Source organism: Stegodyphus dumicola, chromosome 8, assembly GCF_044657685.1.
Source record: "Stegodyphus dumicola isolate Sdum_Otavi_A_Nest chromosome 8, ASM4465768v1".
NCBI lineage: Eukaryota > Metazoa > Arthropoda > Arachnida > Araneae > Eresidae > Stegodyphus > Stegodyphus dumicola.
Window position 1 is genome coordinate 101,436,868 of NC_140775.1, and position 21,067 is coordinate 101,457,934.

A 21,067-nucleotide genomic window follows, 5' to 3' on the forward strand; every position below is an offset into this window, starting at 1 on the left:
TTGTGCTAACGTGCCTTACTGCAAATTCAACTGTGGCTCAGAAAAGAAAAATGTTCGGAAAAAGGCCGTAAATTGTATAGATTCGATATCTCACACTATAATCTTGTGAATGGCAGCACTTATCGTTTCCTCGGCTAAAAATATTGCGCGAAGGATCCAGGAATCTCAAAACAATGACGTGAAATATGATGCCCAGGGAGTGATACACCACACACAGTTTTCAGAACTCATTGTGAACAACAGTCGTCTTACTACCAATATTATCTTTCCTCCTGATATGCAGATAATTCCTAGTAAGCGTGTTTGTTCTCCTGCTTGACGATGCACTCTGTAATATTGCTTCGACAATCTACAAAATCACACGAATAATCACGTGGTAGAAATCTCTTCGTACGTATTTCAAATGCCCATAGTGCAAGATGCTGCACATTTCTGAAGAGGGACTTTTTCCATCTGAATGGAAAGAATTGTGTTTTTCTTTGGAGGGAGGGGGGAGACTAAAAAACATAGAGATGGACACAAAACTTTTGTCTGAGCATCTTTAACAACACCGACTGGATTGACGTCTGTAAAACTGTATTTTTTATATCTATAAATAAAATTTATAAAATTTGAACTTCTGCTTTATTGAAATCGTAGTTATTACTCCTGTCCCTAAAAGGAATTTGTCATCACGGGCGACGTAAAAGATATTTGAGTCCCACCATATTCTTCACGTACCTTTACCAGAACTGAGAGAGTCACTAAGAGGTTTAACGAAATTTTTAGGGTCTTCTTATGCTTATATCTTTATGAAATGTGGTAGCGATATCCAGAATTTTACAGACATGCAAACATCGGATTATAATTATTATAAGATTATAAATATCGGATGAGAATATATTGAAGAGCTGTTACTTTTGTGAATCAATCTTTTGTCACATTTATCGAATTGATCAAATCGTTTGCATCAAAATATCTCTTGAATGATTGGTCGTAGGATTATCGTTCCAGTTTAAAATATGTGTGAAGTAAGTAGCTTTCAAATCACGACTAGTGTGGTCAATGGACATATTTTGAAAAAAAAAATGTTTGAAAGAGGATGCTTTAATTAGTAAATCGTTCTTATTAAATTCCTTTTAGGAAAGAAGAAATAAAACGTTTTTGTAATATGTAGAAATAGCCCTGTGAGAAACTATGGAATTAAATGTTTAAACCTCCTTCATTTGCTGTTAAAATGAGTATTTTTACAGGTTGTAAAAGATATCGTTAGTTTGAAATTCTTATTCTTATAAGGTTTCTTTGTAGTGAAAAATATCCTCTATAAACATCCATTTGAAAACATTACATGCATTGTTATTTTTGTTAATTTTTGTATACGGTCCGAAAAATTTGTTCTGCGTTATTGTATTTTTGCTAAAGATGTGATATTATTTAAAGGTGCATATTTTTATTTAAATGTGGGATATTACTAAAGGTGCATATTTTTACTTAAAGGTGAACAAAGATGTTGTAATCTAAAATCTACCTTATTTAATGCGTCTGTAAAATTAAGAGTATGGACCTATGACTAATTATTCAAGAGACTTTTTAAAAATTCATGCAATCTATGGAAAGACTCTGTATAATCATTTAGCCACTATTTTAAACTCATTTTATTCTGTTGTCCAAATCTGTTAATATAGATAAGGAAGTAAATGCTAACGAAAATTAAAGAATTGTTACAAAATGGTTATTTATTTATTTATTTTTTTTTATTATTATTTTCGGTGCAAAGAGAAAATATTTTATACTTGTGATTTAATGGGTTCTAATGCAAGAGAAGTAATAAAACATTATTTAGGCTAAAGGAAACTTATGGAAAATATTGATGTAAAATAAATGTGAAATACTCGACATCCTAGCTGCAAAATAATAAAAAAAGTTCTGATCTTCCCTTGTTTCACTTCTCGAAACGAATAATAATTACCCTCTTGGGATCAAATGGGAGAAACTGTTAACTGGCCTTGACTGAACTTACAATTGACAGGTTGCTTACTAAGTCGTAACTTAGTGTATGTGTTTACCCGCAGCCAGACACTAATTCATAATTTCGCAGAGAACGACAGAAATGATGATCAAATGCCATAGATCAAACAATAAATTTAAAATAACTCACAATGTTTGAAAATGCAAAGAATCCTCTAATGGCGATTCTCCTCCTAATCCTATCCCCAGTTTTATCAAAGTGACCAGTATATTTGGAAACATAAATAAACGTCGGTATTCAGAGGGCGCCAGCAGAGAACAAAATCATATGGCATTGTAAATGGTCTTATCAGAGAGAATTAAATTTCATGATTTTCAGTTTTTAGGGCATCTCATTTCGATAAAGAATAGAATATGCAGCAATGCATGTCACATTTTGTTGATGAAAAAGCAATGGATGTCAAATTTTGTTTACCTTATTGTTCCGAGAATCAGTAAAATAGACAATTTAAATATTAAGTAGCATGAGCAAAAAAATAGAGCTGTGTAACTCCTCGGTTTTTTAAATGTTTAATACATATCTACAAATTTTCAGGAAATGCATAGAGTCACAATGAAATTTAATTAAGATAATGTTGCCTAGAATTTCTAGATTTACTATTATAATGTTATTCTAATTAAGTTTTTAATTCACAATAAGCTTTCAAGTTTTCATATTTTAACAAATTAATAATGATCTCGTTGATTATAAATAAATGTATGAATTAAAATTTTATAACCTGCGAATTTTATTAAAAAATGTCTAAATTATGTATTTATTGTGTGTGCGTATATATATACATATATATCCTCCTTCTGAATAATATATATATTCAGAAGGAGAATATATATATAATATATTCTCCTTCTGAATAATATATATACATATATATATTATTCAGAAAAGGGAGAGTATTAAGAAATTTATATTTTTATAAAAATATAAATGCTGTAAAATTTATATTTTTATTCAAAACTCACACATTTAGCATATTACGCAATTTCACTTCCTTTTTCCAGCGTTATTATATTACATACAGATATTCCTTTTTTTAAGATAATACGCCTATGTATAGTCAGCATACAATTGATTTTTCTTCATTCTCATTTTTTACCTCGATATCACTTGTTTTCATTAAAATAGCTTTGCCGTAACACAATACAAAGTTTCTTAAAAAGCATTCTAAGATCACGAAAACATATTATTCAAAAATGATTAAATGTATAAAAAATAATTCAAATCTTAAAATGCTAAAGTATATGCGAAGTTTTGAATTTAAAATTATTGACTCCATTTGTGACACTGCTGATCTCGAAACTACTTTCGATGTCGTGGAAAGTCCATAGATTTATGTATCTATTCCCGTAAATGCTGAACATTCATTCACTCCTTTCGAAGGTGTTAGAGACTGTAAATAATATTTTTATGTGAAAAAAATGCCATCGCTTTAATGCAGCAGCTTTTAAAACTGTTCTATGGTACTAAATAAGTTTATGATTCCACAGCAAAATGGGATTGTAACAATCTAGCCCTCTTGATCCAAGGTGTTGCAGAACTTCCCTTTACTTCCTTATCCCACATCCATCAAAAATTATATTCTTGCGCTCACTGCAATACATTGCAATACTTGAATGAATTTAACATTTTGAATGAGATTTTTTAATCATAAAACATTCTTTCCTATGATGTTATTGATTTCAAATGACCATGTCACAAATGATTATTATTATTTTTTTTAGTATTTAAAATATTGCATCAACCTTAAAAATTTTTATTAGTTTACACCTGAACTGTTAGTTTCTTAAAACTTTCTAATTTTCATAATCTTGTATCTGTTTTCCTATAGATGATAATTATGATGTAAATCATGCAAATAATTCATTCTTTATTTTTTTAACTTGTGCACAAATGTGAGAGCTAATTCACAAATTAAATATTATTTTTTTCGATTATTTGATAGATAAATATGCTCATAAATTAATCAGAGAGTTAAGTTTATGGAACGTTCTATATAAAATTCCACTAAATATCGATAGTTTTTTTAAAACAGAACTTTAAAAGAAAAATTTATTTTTGAGGTGTTTATTGCTTTCACTCTACAATTGCAGGCCTAAAAAAATCAAATGTATTGCCTCTGAGAGCAATATTTGTTGCAAGCCTCATGCGCATGCGGTACAATGAAGTAATTGTTCAGTTATATCTTGAATAATTAAATCTTTTCTTTGTCAAGCAAGTGTAGAAATCTCCACGTAGCGGTAATTTATGGTGGAATAATTTCATATTAATAATTTGTTTAGCATGTGACTTTGCTATTTTAAAACATCATTTTAAATATAAGATTTTAAATTACTGGGGGACTATTTCTTAAACTAATAGCTTATTGTAACTCCTTGGTTTAAAACTGCTTCCAGTATTAAATTGAAGTCCGCTTATAAAATTACAAGTAGAATTCAAATCAAAATCTTAAATGCATAACAAAATTTAAATGTTTTAATACATAATGCTTTTCTAAAATAGTCATTACGGTCAGACGGTACTGAAGGATACATTAAAATTACTATATAGTTAATATGTTGAAGTTTATGTAATTCGTAAAATTTGCTTAAATTAAATAATCTGGCTGAATTGCTTAAATTATTACCATAAATAAATTATCTTTTATGTTTCCAAAGACACATTATTATTCCAAAACATACTTATTTGATATATTTTTTTAAATTCTACCGACAGAGAAATTGTTCCTTACAAAGGTGTTTTCACTTGCACTTTTTACACGTCTACGGTGAAGATGCATTTGTTTTCTTTTTTACTCGTATAAGTTTCAATGTTTTTCATGAGACAGATGAAATTGATAAACAAGGTAAAGGAGAAAAAAATCTGTGCCTCAACGACAGATGCCAAAACTGGCTTTGAAGGATCCTCACCTTCATTGTTCCTGCACGGCATTGGCTGAGTCACAGCAGCCGTGTTTTCCTTAAATTTGCCTCGGGAAAGTTTTGAGAATAACTTGTTTTAGATGGTGTGCTACTATAGAGAGGGCGGTTTGTTTAATTCTTTAGTATTTCATTGTCAATCCTGAAGCCCAAGGTTTGATATTAAACTTAATGCTTCTCACTGCAATTCAGAAATTACTAAGTTAAGAAATAACCTTGAACTTTCTGTGTTGTTAAAAACAAGAGGGGTGAAGCAAGGTCATTTTGCAGTGAATTGTAGTCACACGTTACTAGATTTTTGGACTCGCTGGATTCCATTAAATTTATTCTTGAAGACAGTGCAGATATCAGGGAGATATTATCATCATTTTATTTTGGATTTTCGTTCCAAGTTTTCCCTATGTTATGAAATGTGAATGTATGAAAATTTATTTGGGGGCTACAGTCCTCTTCGTTCTTTTCCATATTTGCTATACTTTGAATTGACCAGATGCACTTTTAAGCAGGTATTTTGTTCAGTTTGTCAGGTACTATGCGGTTATTTTTTCTACACAAGAACTAATTAGATCTTAAAGAATTAAATTAAAGCCGGAGTTGTATAAATAGTTATACTTTACCAAAGCTCAAACGTGGTAACTTTTAAATAACCATCTACTGCGCTATTCATTTCATTATCAAATTATTTTTCTTTTTGGAAGAGAATACGTTTAAAGAAGGCAATATTTCAAAGACCATAGAAGTAAGTGTCTTCTAAAATGTATACTATCATGTCTAATAAAACAATTCATAACCAGCATAAGACGTTCTTAAAGTGTACAATGGATTCGCGAGCCGCATAAAATAGATTCGGGGCCGCGATCCACTGATATAAATATCATCTTAATGAATAGAAGGTTATAAGGAAAGTCAAAGCAGAAATTAAATAACCACATAGATCTAATAAATGTTATTTAAATACATTTTTTCGCGAGCAGATCCAGAAAGCCGTAGCGCTCAGAAGGTCATGATGCAAACTTTATTTTTTCTTTAATGCTTTAGAAAACAGTTTTGTGATCTGAAGATTATGAACTTTAAGCAAATTTTTGCATGAACCAAGCTAATAACTTTACGTGAACATAGTGCAAGCTGTTGCTACATAGAGATTTAAAAAAAATCTGTGACTATTCGAGTTATATATTTATTACAAATGCATACTTTGATGTATATGTGTAATCCGTTTTTAAATCAAAGTCAGCATGAGTCAAGTAAACATAAGATGTAACTATGCTGGTAATATAAACGAAATTACAAAAGGATTAGATTATTAAGGCAAAGTACATGAGCGTTATCAGTCTTCCTTTATCCTAGTTAAGGCTGAGTATCCTACGGGGAAATGAGAGTATTACGAGGAAATTTTAGAGTTGTAGAAATCAAAGCATTTTTATGCAAGTAATAACTATTTAAAAAACAGGAGTCATCGCATTGTCCGTGGGCTCACTGTTCTGAGGTAAGCAGTTAACATATCTAGCTAAATCGCCGTGATTCCGATCTCGTTCGGAAGTGCCATTCTGATTCTATTTGTCATTTGTCTTGTGGCACCAGCCTTGCCTTTCTTGAAAGGTTGGAACTAACAACATTCAGGAAGGGTAGAGGATGCAGTATTAAGATTTACAGTTTGACTTTTAAGATATCTTGTACATGTTACTTCTATGTGATATCTCTCACACATAAGTTACATGTGGCGAATTATTTTTCACATTTGCTGTTCCAAAATGTCAAGTAGTCTCTACAGTAGTGCCCGAATTAAAAATGCGATAGGAAATAATTTGTGACAATTAAGTCTTGAATATAAGAGTATGCATTTCTTGCCTCATCCCAGTCATCCCAAATAATTGCATTTTTTCTTATGTGTTTTTACGGTATAAAGTTATTGTTTAAAATTTTAGCATATCCAGTTCACGAAAGGAAGAATCATTACTTGCATTCCTGTTAAGGCGAATTTAAGTGTTCATATTTCCTGCTTCGAAGAACTTAAAAATCTTCACAAATGTTAATATATTTAAAATCTAGCTCTTTTAATACAGTGGATTATTATTGAATATTCTGCTTTTAATTTCAGATCATGGGCTACACGTACCACTCAGAGAACAGCTTCAACACACATAAGATATCGTGACAATGATCTCCATGAAGAACCCCGCTCTGTGGTGCCTTTTGATCGCTGTTTTGGGACCATCCATGGTGGAACTTCATTCTATCGCGAAATGGAGAAGTACATAATTTTTCTTATTTGTAACTCATTTTTCCTTCTAATCATAATATAAATGCCATTTTATGCAAACTTCAGAAACACTTCAAGGATTATAGTGTAGAGCTCCTCACTTTGTAAAAGCTAAGTTACTGTTGAACGTGAAGAAACTTAAGAACTAAAAAGCGAATAATCTCTTGCGTTCGTGAAACAAGAAACAACAAACAACAAGATGGAAGGGTAAACAACCCTTTATTATTCAGATAAGATTTAATAGAAATCCGATTTGGAGTGTACAATAAAAGCCGACACTTGGGCTTGAACTTAAGAGACTAAGGAGTAAACTAAAACTAATCTAAACTAAAAAGAGATATAGCCGAAGCTATCAAGATTCTAATCGAGTTAGCCCCTTAACGCTAACTGACTGCGAAGCTATCAAGGGCCTGAGTACGGCCGAGCGTAATAACAGCTTACCAGAGAGAAGCCTAAAAAGGCGGACGCGTGCAGACAGAATACCTGGTAACTCTCTCTAACTCAGCAATTAGAACTTCGCGGGTAAATACCGCTCTTCTACATTATGTATTCAAACGTGATTCTAAAACTACGTTCTGGCCGGAAGTAGTAAGTTGAAGTTAAGAATTTGACAAGAAAGGAGTTTAACTGTTAATAAAATTAACATAACCCTTACAATAGCATTTCAGAAGTAAAATAAAGCTTATAGTTTCTAATTTAAACTTAAAATGAGAAAATACGTGTTACAAACACACAAATTAATAAAAGATTACCATCTGAATAATCTAGACTTCTAACAGCTGTTATTTATAGCAGTGATATTTAACTTTTCTATAAGCAAGATCCCACTGAAAATTGTTTTAATTTGGAGACCACCTATACAGGAAACATGAAGCAGCCTCGGTGAGTGGAAGCAAAGTGTTGCGTTGCAATTGAAACAAATCAGAATATTACCAATACTTTTTCTTGAGTAAATTATGTATAACATAAAAATCGCCCTGAAATATATTTGAGCTCGTCATACCCATTTAAAATATGAAGATAAATAGTAGTATAATAAATCTTTTTAATATAAACCCTAAACCTTATTTTTTAACATTTATAAGTTATCTGTTGTAATTAAATTCATAGAAAATCAAAATAAGTTAAAACCTATAAATATAAAGCCTTTTCAAAATTTATAAGTTGCTTGTTGTAAGTAAATTTATGGAAAAGAAAAATAAGCAAGAAATAATTTTTGTTTTGTTTTGCTTTGCAAAATTGTTGTATTGCATTTCTTTTACAATTTTTATTACTTCGTTTATTGTATTATTCCTCTGACAATAGCTTTCACAATTATAGTTACTTCCAAAAATAAAACAATAAATTCTAAGGTTAGTAGCACAATTACTTGAGAATACCGATAAAGAGCAACGCTAACGTTAATTGGATTCTTATCCATTTGCATTTCTGTGGAAGCGTTTTGTATTGCCACCAAGGCTATAGGCACTTGCAGCAAACCGATGGATTTAAATAATATAATTATTATTTAAGTCTACTTTCTTGCTTATTTCCGAATAATAGAGGCTAGACATTTGCAGAGATGTTCGTTTTCTCCTCTGTAATTATATTGTAGCGATAATCCATGATCGTATTATCCGATTTCAAGAAACCGCACGTTAACTAAGGATTATATGTATTAAAGGCCTTCCGCCGTTGATGTATTACTTATTGCCCTTTACCGGGATCATATCATACTTGCAAATATACTATCATATATACTTGCAAACGTAAGTACAAGAGACTGGTGAACATGAATCTTAAACCTTTAAGGCCTACACAGCGCATACCCTTGCCTCGAAAGTTGGTTTGCCACTTATACAATCGTTCTGCTGCATATACAGAGTCTGAAAGAACCTGATGAGTCTTTTCCTCGTTAGATATTGTCACCACCAGTAGTTCTCACGGATCATTTATATCCATTATAAAGATAGCAGTAGGCTAAGAGAAGAAAAACTTAGGGGAACAGTACGGTAGTGAGAGCTTCCAAAAGCACAGTTTCACTATTATCTTCCAACCAGATACGTATTTGCATTTTTTGGATGTGTGGTACCATTGCACAGTGCAGTAAGAAGTTTTAAAGTGGAAGACGCTCAAGTCTTCCGCTTTCTGTGTTACGTTTTTTATCACACGTACCTCTAATTCTTCGGCATATGCAGCAATGCCTGCATCGTGCTTGCAAAGTGCAGAAAGTACCGGAAAGGAGCCGTGTCGTAGGAATCACGATATTCTTTTGACTCGAATAATCTGAGAATTCATTATTTATTGGGAAAATCACTACCTATAACAAGGTCTCTCAACCAGTGAGAAATTCCATTCTAAAAAGGGAATTTCACAATCTCAGGTGATTGTTCAATATCAGATTGACAGACTCAAACTATAATAAAAAGCTCACGGCAAAGAACAGCTAAGGTAAAATTTTCAGTTTTCAGTTTTCCCTATTATACGAAACGCATTACTTAAAATGAAAGAAAACCTTAGGGAGTTTTAAGACACTCTGTCACATGTTTAAGAGCGAGAATCAATGACGGTACCTCACTAACATTCAGTCTGTTAAGTTTCCCAATGTTATCATGTCTACCAGAGATAACATTATCATCTTTATACAAGAGAATATTTAGCTTCACATATCTATTATTAAAATCCTGTCAGATCTCCAAACCTTTCCCCAGTCAAGCATATATATTGGACAAGTAGGGATACCATTTACCACCGTCTTGTATTGCTTTCGATAAAAACACAAGCCTTGAATAAAAATCTGGAGGAATGTTGGTATCACTTATACGAACTCTTGTCTATCCAAATGCATTCGTATTTAAGAATTAAGCGATTTTACATCATACTAATACGCAAACATTCATAATCTCTTTTTACTAAACAGAATATTTTTCTATCTACTTTTTAATCTCTTCCTCATGGAGCTTCACCTTTTAATTTTTTTTTCCTCATTGCTTATCAACTGTTTTGTCTTAATCGAACACTATTTCAGTCCGCAATTTTTTTTTCAGGCATGTATTAAATTGCAAAGCTTAATGATAGTGAATTCTATATTGCATTTGTTTATTTAACACAAAATAAAAATTTTAGAAAGGTTGTGAATATTAAATAATATGTGTTAAAATCAATTTCATCTTAAACATAACTACTAAATTAGTATTTTTAAAGTTTGCTAAAAATATTTTTTCCTCAAGTAAGGTTAGGTTAATTAGTAATTCTTTATAATTCATGACCAAAGAAATAATAATTCATTAGTAGTGAAGTTTCAGTGAGTTACGCACCAGATAGCACTACAGATTTGCAAATACATTGACTACTTTACATGATTATCATCTTTTATGGTAAATAGTGTTTTGTCTTATGTTATAATATTGGTTTGTTCTTAAATGTCAAAAGCTTATACTATTTTAAATCATATGCTTTTACACAAGAATCTAAAAGCTTCACTTTTTAGTAAATTTTTTTGCGTTCATTCTAGTTCCCAGGCAAGGAGGCGACTTGAAATTAGAACCTACGGAAGCCATCTTCTTTCCAGGGGACAATGCCACCTTTACTTGTTATCATCCTTTAAATGTTACATTCCACTGGGATTTTGCATCTAATATTCAGTTATATGATATTATTCATGGTACTTCAGTGTCAAACGCCACTAAAAATCTCCACTTCTTCAGCAAACTCACCATCTATTCTGTTTCGCGTCTCATGTCTGGAGAGATCACCTGCTCGGCAGATGAAGAACACAAAAAAGCCATTGGCTTTCTGATTGTCAACGGTAAACATTATCTCTAATATTTTATTCTTCATGTGTCATTTCCAAATCCTGTTTAAAAATGAATAATTGCTGTTACTTAAGTAAAAATTGTATAGGTTTTAAATGATTTTTCCTTAGAATAAGCTCCTAATTACTATTTCTATCATAGAATAGACAATGTTAAACAAAAGTAGAAAATTTCGGAAAGAACGGAATACGCTTTCTAAGTTCTTAAAGGTATTTGAAAAATCACCAACAACCAAATTAAAATGCTATACTGATCTAAATACAGGATGATTGATGTTTTTTCCTGATAACGTCTCTTTGGAAGCAGTACTCGTCTTACATATCTAGCCAAACGTTTAGAAAATATATTTTGATAATTTACCACTTATCATTTAAATTTCCTTTTAAAAGAATTATAGGTACAGTTACAAATCAAAGTATGGGAGACACCAGCGAAGTATCGTATGTTAACTGGAAATGCCTTGTCATACTAACTAACTAGAAAGAAAATAAAACTGCAAGTTTTATAAGAGCTCAAAAAAGAAAGGTTGAGAAGAGCATCTGAAGCTTTCCAAAGGATCTAGAGTTTACTTATTATGGTACATCGATCAATTCCACTGTACACATCCAGTATTTATTAAAAACAATTATTTAAGACATAAAGAGATTACAATACAATTTAAGAATATTATAGCAGGGGTTCTCAACCGGTGGTAAGCAAAGTATTTTTAACTATTTAATTTAAAAATTAAAACCAAAACATCCTGATTGAGTTTTTTTCTCTAACTCTCGTAAATTTATGCGATCTGAGCTTTGTCCAAGAATGGTGGTGGTAGTGGTACTTTGTAGTGGTAATACTATCAGGTTCTGTGTTCCTCCTTACTTGCTTTGGGAACATTAAATGTCCTGACTCGGAACAGGGAGCTTACTAAAGCTATGTTCAATAAATTTGGGAAGTAGACAATACACACAGGAAGGGTATACGAAACCCTTTATTTTTCTCTCTTTACAATGATTTCCGGACTTCGGAATACAGAGACCAACCACTTGTGGTCTGAACGTAAGAATATAAAAATATTAACTAAACTCTAACTAAACTTAACTTTGGATTAATCAAACAAGTGCCTACTTCAAGATTGGCCGTATATTAGCAAAAAGCCGTATGTAGTACAGAGAACTGCTAACACTACGATACGTTTAAAATTATCAAGAGGATTAAACCTCTGGCCTTGAAGGCAACCAGCAACCGAGTAAAACTACTATGGCAAGCGGCCTGCTTCTAATAGCTCCTTCCCCTCTCTTGCTTGGCAAAAAGCCACAACTTAAGTACTTGGCGTTCGCAAGACAAATTTGCATAAATAAGTTAAAGCTTTTAATTCTGGCCGGAAGTAGAAAATAAGAAGTGATAGTAAAGATTTAAAATAAAATAAACGTTAGTAAAACTTAAGATCCTTACAATACTAAAGGCTTTCAATTTTTTTTAGATGGCACGCGTTAGTCAAAAGGTTGAGAACCGCTGAGCATAATGTATATGTTTATTAGAACCAATATGGACAAGCTAAAATTTAGCAATAACATATTTGTCTAAAAGGAAAAGTCTCTTAAAATTCCTAAAGCTACTGCCAACGAAGCCACTCATTTATTTATAAAGCAATAAATATGATTGTAAATCTAAAGTGAGTAGCACGAACTTTTGAAACACATGCTGAAAACACTGAAAAACGCACTGGTGCTTACTTTGAAAAGTAACATTCTATCAGTATGGTTATAATACACACACACACGTCGACATGACGTGTAGAACGTTCTAAATGCATGTCAGAAAGTCGTGTAATGAATAACATGCTTTCATAACGTACCGTAAATGCTGCGGTGGTACTTGGAAATTCTCAGAATCTAGGGCGAAGAATTTATTCAGTTCTGAGAATTTCGACGCATTTTATGCAGATAAGTGCACATATATGTAGAAAAATTTTGAAGTTCACCTTTCCATATATTTATTTTCTGTTTTATAATCTTTACAGGTGTACGAAATGGAGGTGCATGCAGGACGTCGAAAGACTGCATTACAGATAAAGCAACATGCCAAGATGGAATTTGCGAATGTCCCAAAAATTTCGTGCGTTTGCGCATAAAAGAAAGAGGTTATGATGTTTGTAGGGAAATGAGTGAGTATCACACGATATTTTTACCTGAATTTTTAATTATATTCTCAAAAAGAAACGCGAACTAAAATATAATCATAATTTAAGTAGGGTGCAAAGCGAAGAAATCGTTATAAAGTTTAATTCAATGTAACGACCTTTGAGAGGTACTTAGAACTGCAGTGACCCAACAACCAACCATTACTTACACTGAAAAAGGCACTGACATATTGGCCTCGAAGACATGAGTACATTTATTATTCTGAGGTACAGAGTTTTCGATTCAAATCCGAAGTATACAGACACAGGTGCAAGGTCACCAAAGCAGTAGCTGCGTGATTATGGTTTATGACAATACTGAGCAGTGGCAAGTAAAAAAAAAAAAAAAAAAAAAAAAAAATCCCTGAACACTAATTCACTCCAGTTCAAATCGCTGTAAATGGGCTGACTACATAGGAATCTTTGTAGTTTTTCCCATATGTAATGTGAATAAGATACGTTTTTTCTTCAAAGTCCTCCCCGGAAGTATATTTTCCTGGAGACAGATAGCTTAGTTTGCTTTCTCTTAATCAAATAATTAAATGCAATCACAGTGATGGCGTGACTAACGTTAGTGCACTAATTAGCGAGCAAATAAGTTTCCCTCACCGTCAAATTTTAATAAGCCACAATTGCAGGGAGGGGGAAAAATTTCTAAAAACCCAAAATTCGAATTTATGAGACTTGCAGTAAAAATTGCGCCTAAAAACATATATGAAGTTGTGCATATAAATACATTTAATAAAGATAGACATATATCATTGTATGTACTAGCGATGGAAATTACTTTGTAAGGCGTATGTTAATTTTATAGCAGGTATTTATAATTTTGAAACTCTTTCCTTTCACTTCTTGTTTGACACTTACAACTTCCTACCAGAATGAGTTTTTATTTGTGTCTAGCTTCGGCCACGTCTATTTTAGTTAGTATTTGATTAGTTTCTTATTTTTATCCTGATTTAAAAGCCCAAGTGGAGGCTTTCCTGTAAGCCCGATAAGAAGGCCATCTGTTATTATTTCTTTGAGTGAATATAAGGGTATTTTAATCCTTCTCGAGTCTACGTTGTAAGTACTTGAACTCAGCAATAAGTCGATACTTAGTTCACTAGGTTCCTCGACATTTTACCCTAGACAAAGTAGCGAGAGACATTACAAATTTACCAAAGAAATGCTGTAACGCGACTTCGATCAAAAAGCTCAATTTTTATTCGTGTATATATTAAAAAGAATACAAGGTGCGGCAGGGGAACTTCTTTATTTGAAACGCGTGCCATATAGCGACATTTATTCTGAGAAGGGTGGGTGACGCTCATTGAAAGGAGAGGTGTCTATCGTTTTATGTCATGTAGGTTTAGTACCGATCATGCACGAGAACGAGGGAGGAGCACGCGTTCGCCTTGTCGTACTTTTCAACGTGCTGCATTTTCATCGATATAAATTGGCAGTGGTGCAAAAACTTAATCCACGCTATTTTCTTTCACGAAAAAAATGCGAAGCCGTTCTTGGCAATATGATGCCCTTATGTTTTTTAGCGATGTGGCAAATTTTCATCTTTCCGATTGCGTGAATAAGCAAAACATTCGATACTGGAGTGGCACGAACCCCCGAAAACTTCATGAGCAGTCCCTCTATACAATACGTGTGACTGTTTGATGTGCATTGTCCAAAATAGGCATCATTGGACCATGGGTTTTCGGAGAACATTTCCCTGGACGCCTTATCTCCTTACGGGGCGACTTTCAGTGGCCAGCGCGCTGGCCTGATTTAGCCCCGTATGATTTCTTTTTGTGGGGCTGTGTGAAATCTCTAACGTCCAAAGAACCTGGCTCAACTGAAGAACAATATTCAAGCTGCTAAATCGACAACATACCCGATATTTTGGTAAAGTGGAAAGAAACTTCAAGACTCGACTATCTCAATGCATTGACCAGAACGGAAGCCACCTTAATGATGATATTTTTAAACCACATTTAAAAAAAAAAAAAAAAAAAAAAAAAAAAAAAAAATTAAACTGATATCGCTTACACTATTTGTGTTCATTTTTAAAATAAAGTAGTTTATGCCGTATATAATATTACGTATATGATATTTATTTATAATTTGACCGAGTGAATATTGTTTGATAAAAACGTTTGGGTCAGGAGGAAGAAAATGTTTTTTGAATGCTAAGGCTTTTGCTTGCTTATATACTTGCAAATTTCTTAAAATGCGTTCTACGTAAGTCAGGGGATTATACTGTATTTGACTTGCATCCAGTGATAATGTAAGTTAATAAAATATTTGTTTGCATGTGATAGTACTTCTTTTTCTTTTAATATTTGAGAGTAGTAATAAAAACAGCATATTAAAAAACATTAGCTTTTGATTGCTTGAAAAATATTAAATGTTTTGAAACGTAAAATATGACTTTATTCAGAATAAAAACATAATCTGCGTTTCTGAAACAATTACAGTTTTATATAAAGTGTAATTTTAGATGTTCAGCAAGCAAAGTGCGGTGATGTCGGCTATTTAATAAATCCCTTTAGTTAACTGGAAAATGCTTAATCATGCAACTGAACCATGTTTTTCAGTAATTTAACAACCTGTTAATTTCATTTATAAATTACTGTTTATCGAGAGTTTAATGATTCATTTCTGTCTGTTTATCGCTTTTTATTGTAAATCTACTCATCACGTTCATGATTATTTTGGCTATTTATCAATAGTTGAAATCGTTTGAGTTTGCTGTTTACCGACGGAAATCGTTGCTGTTTACCGATATTTGAAATAATTTGAATTTAGTTATTATTTATCGACAGTTGAATCATTTGACAAAACTCACAGTTTAATTTAACGAGTTATCACGTTTAGAACTCAGCTGCTTCATGCTATTGAAAAATGATTAAAAACATTTTGTACAAAAGCATAATTTAACATAAATTAGCATGTTTGCCAGTTGTTAACCTCAAAATATTGAATTTAAAGTCGGATTTATGGAAATCTAAAGATATTTAAAAAATAATCTACCTTGTTTTACAATAAATCATTCTGTAAAATAGTATACTATTCAAATCTTACAGAAATGTAAACCTTACATCTTGATTTCCTAAAATTCACCAAACACTTTGTCGAGGCTTGCGAAATTGCACGCCACTTTTCTGAAAGTTTCCTATGCTCTTCAGATCCTGGAGCGTCAGGGAAAAATTGGGCGTGTTGCGGTTCGGCGATATCAGGCATCTCACGCAGTATGCTCAGTATGGTTCAAGTTGCGAGGAGTAAGCTGGCCAGTGCTACAGTGATATCTTCTTTTTCGAAGCATTCTGTTACTGAAAATGTTCTGAGCGAACTACTCTGTCATCTATTAACAAAACATCTGAGTCATCCTTAAAGAACATATGCGGGATTTAAAGATTTATTCACATATCTGTGACCAGTAATAAAACCTCTATTAAAAATACGCAGTTCCGTGCGGCCTTTTTAATGATTCATTCTAAAGTATGGAACCGCGGCCGTGGAAATGAGATCTTTCATGAATAAGACTAGGAAAATTGCGTATTCCTTATTCCTTGCCTTTCAAAACTGGTCTAAAATCCCAGTTCAGGCTTTGTATGGACTCATCAACAAACTCATCAATCAACGGCCTCATTGCTTTTGGTTTCATCTTATCTCTTTGAAAGGTAAAGTAAAAGAGACACAAATCTTTCGTTTTTTTCCTATAAATTTCAACCCGTTGAAATCATCGTGTAGCACCAGAGTGCCTAAGTAGAGTTCTCACGGCATACTGAAGGTTTAAAATCAACTCTTCTGTACTCACTTATTGTTTCTTCTATCCGACAGGGACAGAAAACAGTCTTCGAATACGGTTGTTGCACTTGACCAGCCATCACTAGACTGTCTAATAACTGATTCACTGCATTGAAAGATATTCAGAGTTTTTGATATGAGACTTTGAGTGATATTCAGATCTTCGGCTACTTCCATTTGTGTTTTCCCCTCCACTGGAGACTACCAATTATTTGCTATTTTTGCTTTGCACATAAGTTATACTTTCGAGCCATAACTAATGACTACTAAACACTCTCAGAAACTATCATAACGTTAATCAACCATACACCCAAGTTTTAACGTGCATGCATTGCGCAATGTGTTGTTTGTCGCCTAATTTGAATATTTCATTCACTAACCTCTGTAGAAGTTCAGTTTAGGGTTCAGTTGCAAATAATTAGCATAAATAATTACATCATTGGATATCAGTCGAAAACTTTAATCAGTGGACCTTTTCTTTCCTTCCAGATTACTCTTTAATCTTTACGAGCACTAGTTAATGTTTATAAACAATGGAATCTTTAGGCAACATGAAAAAAATATAGAATGCAGTCACACGGTTGCTACAACTAGCAGAGACCGAGGCTAGCGAAATGAGCATGATGTGTCGAATAGTTATTCATGAAATAAAAATCGGAATTTCTTTGCTAAAAAAATTTGAGCCAAATACCCTCTAAGAATTCTTATCTGTTCGTAAAGGTTAAGAAGTACCGTTGAAACTATGTTTAAGAAGATAGTTCTAATACAAATGTTCCATATTTTTTTTTAAATTTTGAAATGCTGTAACTCTTTTTTTAAATGCACAATCCTAATCCTGTTTTTATACGACTCTGTCTGTGGGAGGGTGCGGAGCACGTCCCATTTTCAGCAATTTAATTTCATCTAACACATTTCAAACGTTGCAGTTATAAAACTCTGAATTAATTTTTTTTTAAATAGCTCTACACAAGAGAAATGTTTTATAATTTATATTAATAATAATGATGCCATTTATAGTAAAATAGATATGAAATAATTTTAACTCTTGAAGCTGCACATTACATTTAAAGATAATAAATACCAGGGCACTAAAATCTCCTGATTTTCACTGGCACAATAATAACCCTTTTTTTTTTTTTTTTTTTTTTGTTTGTTTGTTTATCCGATAAAATTAAAAAAAATAAATATCTGAAATGTTTCAGATTTTAAATTACATTCAAAGGGGCATTTTTTAACATATTGTCTGTTACCTTTACTTATTAAATATCATGTTCTACGTACTCAAACCATAAAATTTAGTTCAATAGCAATGTCGAAAATAATTTTAAAATAAGCATATCTTGAGAATTTCCGATACACAGTTCGACGCGCTGGAGATAAAAAGGTCCCCCCCCCTCGTAGAGTGTTGCCATTGCTCGCTTTTAAATCGTTGAGGTTTTACTCAGAAATTCGTTAAAATCTTACAAAATATGAAATCGATAATAAAACAAATTCAAAATTTCAAATTCGGGCTTCCACATGCCCATATTCGCAGTAGGATTACGTCATTCAAAATTCCATGGCTCTATGTACCGTGGTTTTTTATCACAACGCAAGAAATATGCATACATTTATGCAGATTTTTCATTATGTACTTTCTTCAGATATAATGCAGGACTCTAATATTTGGTGGCAACAGTTTGAAAAGTGAAACGGACATTTATAGTCAACCAATGTAAAATCGCAAAACGAAAACTATAGTCCTTCAGGGATAAAGCCCCTTTGGACTAATAAATAGCAAAAAACAAATCTGAAAGTTTTCAGATTTTATATTACCTCCAGAGAGGCGTTTTTTTAACGGTTTGTGTATTACCTTTATTTATTAAATATTGTTGCGCGCGTACGGGTTCGTAATAGATTTAATGCACAAGTTCGATAAAAAGTTAATAAAATTTATTCTTATCACAAGAAATACGCTGGATTTTTTCTCAAATATATACGTACAATATCACGCAATATAATCAATAGTTATATTTTAAACTACTAAAATAATAAATAGAACGCAATCCAAAGCGCAGAGAAGCTAATCCGATCTTACCGCGAATTCGCTACAATCAACAACAGTTATCAAAACAAACTGAGCCGAGATGTCTCTCTCCAGCTTTTTAAATCAGCCGCGTGAGACAGTTCTAACAATTTCTGGAAAGCAAAAAGAGTAGAATTACGGTTGCAGCTAACACAGTAGTCAACTACATTTACTCAATATCAATATGTTAAATATTATTTAATTTTCAAAAGATATGCTAATGAAAAAAATAGTACAAAAACCTGCATATTCGAAATGAAAGGGCATAAATTGGCAACTAAATTTTAATTAATAAAAGCACATTTATGTCATATTATTTGCACAGGCTTTGCATTTTTATATTAGTAATATGCTATTTTTTATGAAAGGTAAGTTACTTTTTTTATATATCTTTATAAACTTACAAAATAAAAGATATACTCGAATAGTTAAAACAAAACATGATTAACTTAAAATTTCTATGCGATTTGTTTAAATGAAGTTGGGATTTTACATCTAAAAATAATCTTCTAATTCTTTCTTTACATTGTAACACTTGATCAGCTTTACGAAAAATCGAAGGAATTTTTTTAATACACTTTCCTGCATTTTAATGACAGTTTCGATAAAATCATGCGCACGGATAAACAAAAGTTTAGGCTGATTAGATCTCTTTCACCTTCAATATTATAAAAGTACTTTCTTCCATATAGCATAATTTTTAAAAAAATCAATGTATCTTTGCTTTTTAGTGACATTTTGCATCAAGTGTTATTTTACAAATAAGTTTTATGAATAAAATAGGCTTCTAACACTTTATAATAGCTCACTAGCTAAATTTCGAATTGGTGTCGATTATTATCTGCATTCACATAAAATAGAATTGTTGTGAGGAAATTTATTGTAACATACACATGCAAACTCTCTTGATATTATTTTGTATTCAAAAAAGAAATGCAGAAGCGAACGCTGGAACTTTTCAAACTGAAACTTCTTTTGAGCTGAGTTTTAACCACTCATAAACGAAATTCAGTTTTAATTTTATTCAAAATCAAGGATTTACTTTTATGGGTTGGCACTAACAGATATTAATATTATTTTATAAAAGACTAAGTCATTATTTTTATTGATTTTGATATTTTTAATTTTTTGAATATTTGTAATGTTAAACTTTTCTCAGATTGCAAATCCTACTTTCTACTGTTTCTTTTAGACGGTTTTTTTTTTTTTTTTTTTTTTTTTTTTTTTTTTTTTTTTCTGAGAATCTATCTGACGTGTAAAAACTGAATTTTGGTAAATTTATGAATTTCAGTACTAGAAGAAACAGACTGCTGAACTCCAATGCACTACGAATGATTCAAATTTTTGCAGTCATACCGATAATATTCTATTTCCTTCACTGTTGCTGATGGAATTAAATTTTTAACATATAAAATTTCCTTTTTATAAACTCACTTTAAATTAGCCACTAGTTCTTTTGGTAGTTATTTTTAAAAACCGATATTATTGCAACCATGTTGGTGATTCTTCAATTCATGCTTCTTTTGCGAGTGTATAAAATGTTTTCAGACAAAAAATAAATAAATAAATAAATAAATGTCCGTGACTGAATAAGTATCCATTGTATAACTCTAGAATGCAGGCATTGTTAATTTTAAATGACATTTCCTTCTTCCTTATGAAATATGTAAGTATCTAATATAAGCCTACCATGGATGTATTTTCCTGCCCAAAAATCAAGCTTGTTTCTTTTATTTTCTTTAAACCAAAGTAAAAGTCAGAAAATTCCAGCTTACTCTACAGTTCCGATTCATTAACTACGCAATTACTATGAAGAACAGATTTTTAACGCATTTCGTACAGCTTTGATGCAAAATACACTTCCTTATGGAATATGTGTTGTTTAAGATAAAAATGACATTAAAGAAATATTTAGTTCTGCAGTTAATTGAAGCAGAAGTTTTAAGGACTTAATTTTGAAACCAAATTTTTCGCCAGTTCTCCATAGTTCGCCCATTGATTGCCATATTTATTCAACGAATGCATCCACATCTGATTAACATTCTGACATCTTGCAAAACGTTTTTCACGTGAAGGTAAGC

General features: G+C 32.0%; 1 protein-coding gene across 3 annotated transcripts in view; it reads left to right on the plus strand.

Moving 5' to 3' along the window:
- Positions 1-21,067, plus strand: part of LOC118193957 (uncharacterized) — a 114,830-nt gene that overhangs the window by 73,033 nt on the left and 20,730 nt on the right. For all 3 annotated transcript variants that reach the window (XM_035365124.2, XM_035365126.2, XM_035365125.2), the window contains exons 2-4: positions 7,019-7,171; positions 10,674-10,967; positions 12,977-13,120. In XM_035365124.2, the coding sequence (XP_035221015.1) occupies positions 7,078-7,171; positions 10,674-10,967; positions 12,977-13,120 (532 nt within the window). In that variant the 5' untranslated portion in view covers positions 7,019-7,077. The remainder of the gene's footprint in view (positions 1-7,018; positions 7,172-10,673; positions 10,968-12,976; positions 13,121-21,067) is intronic.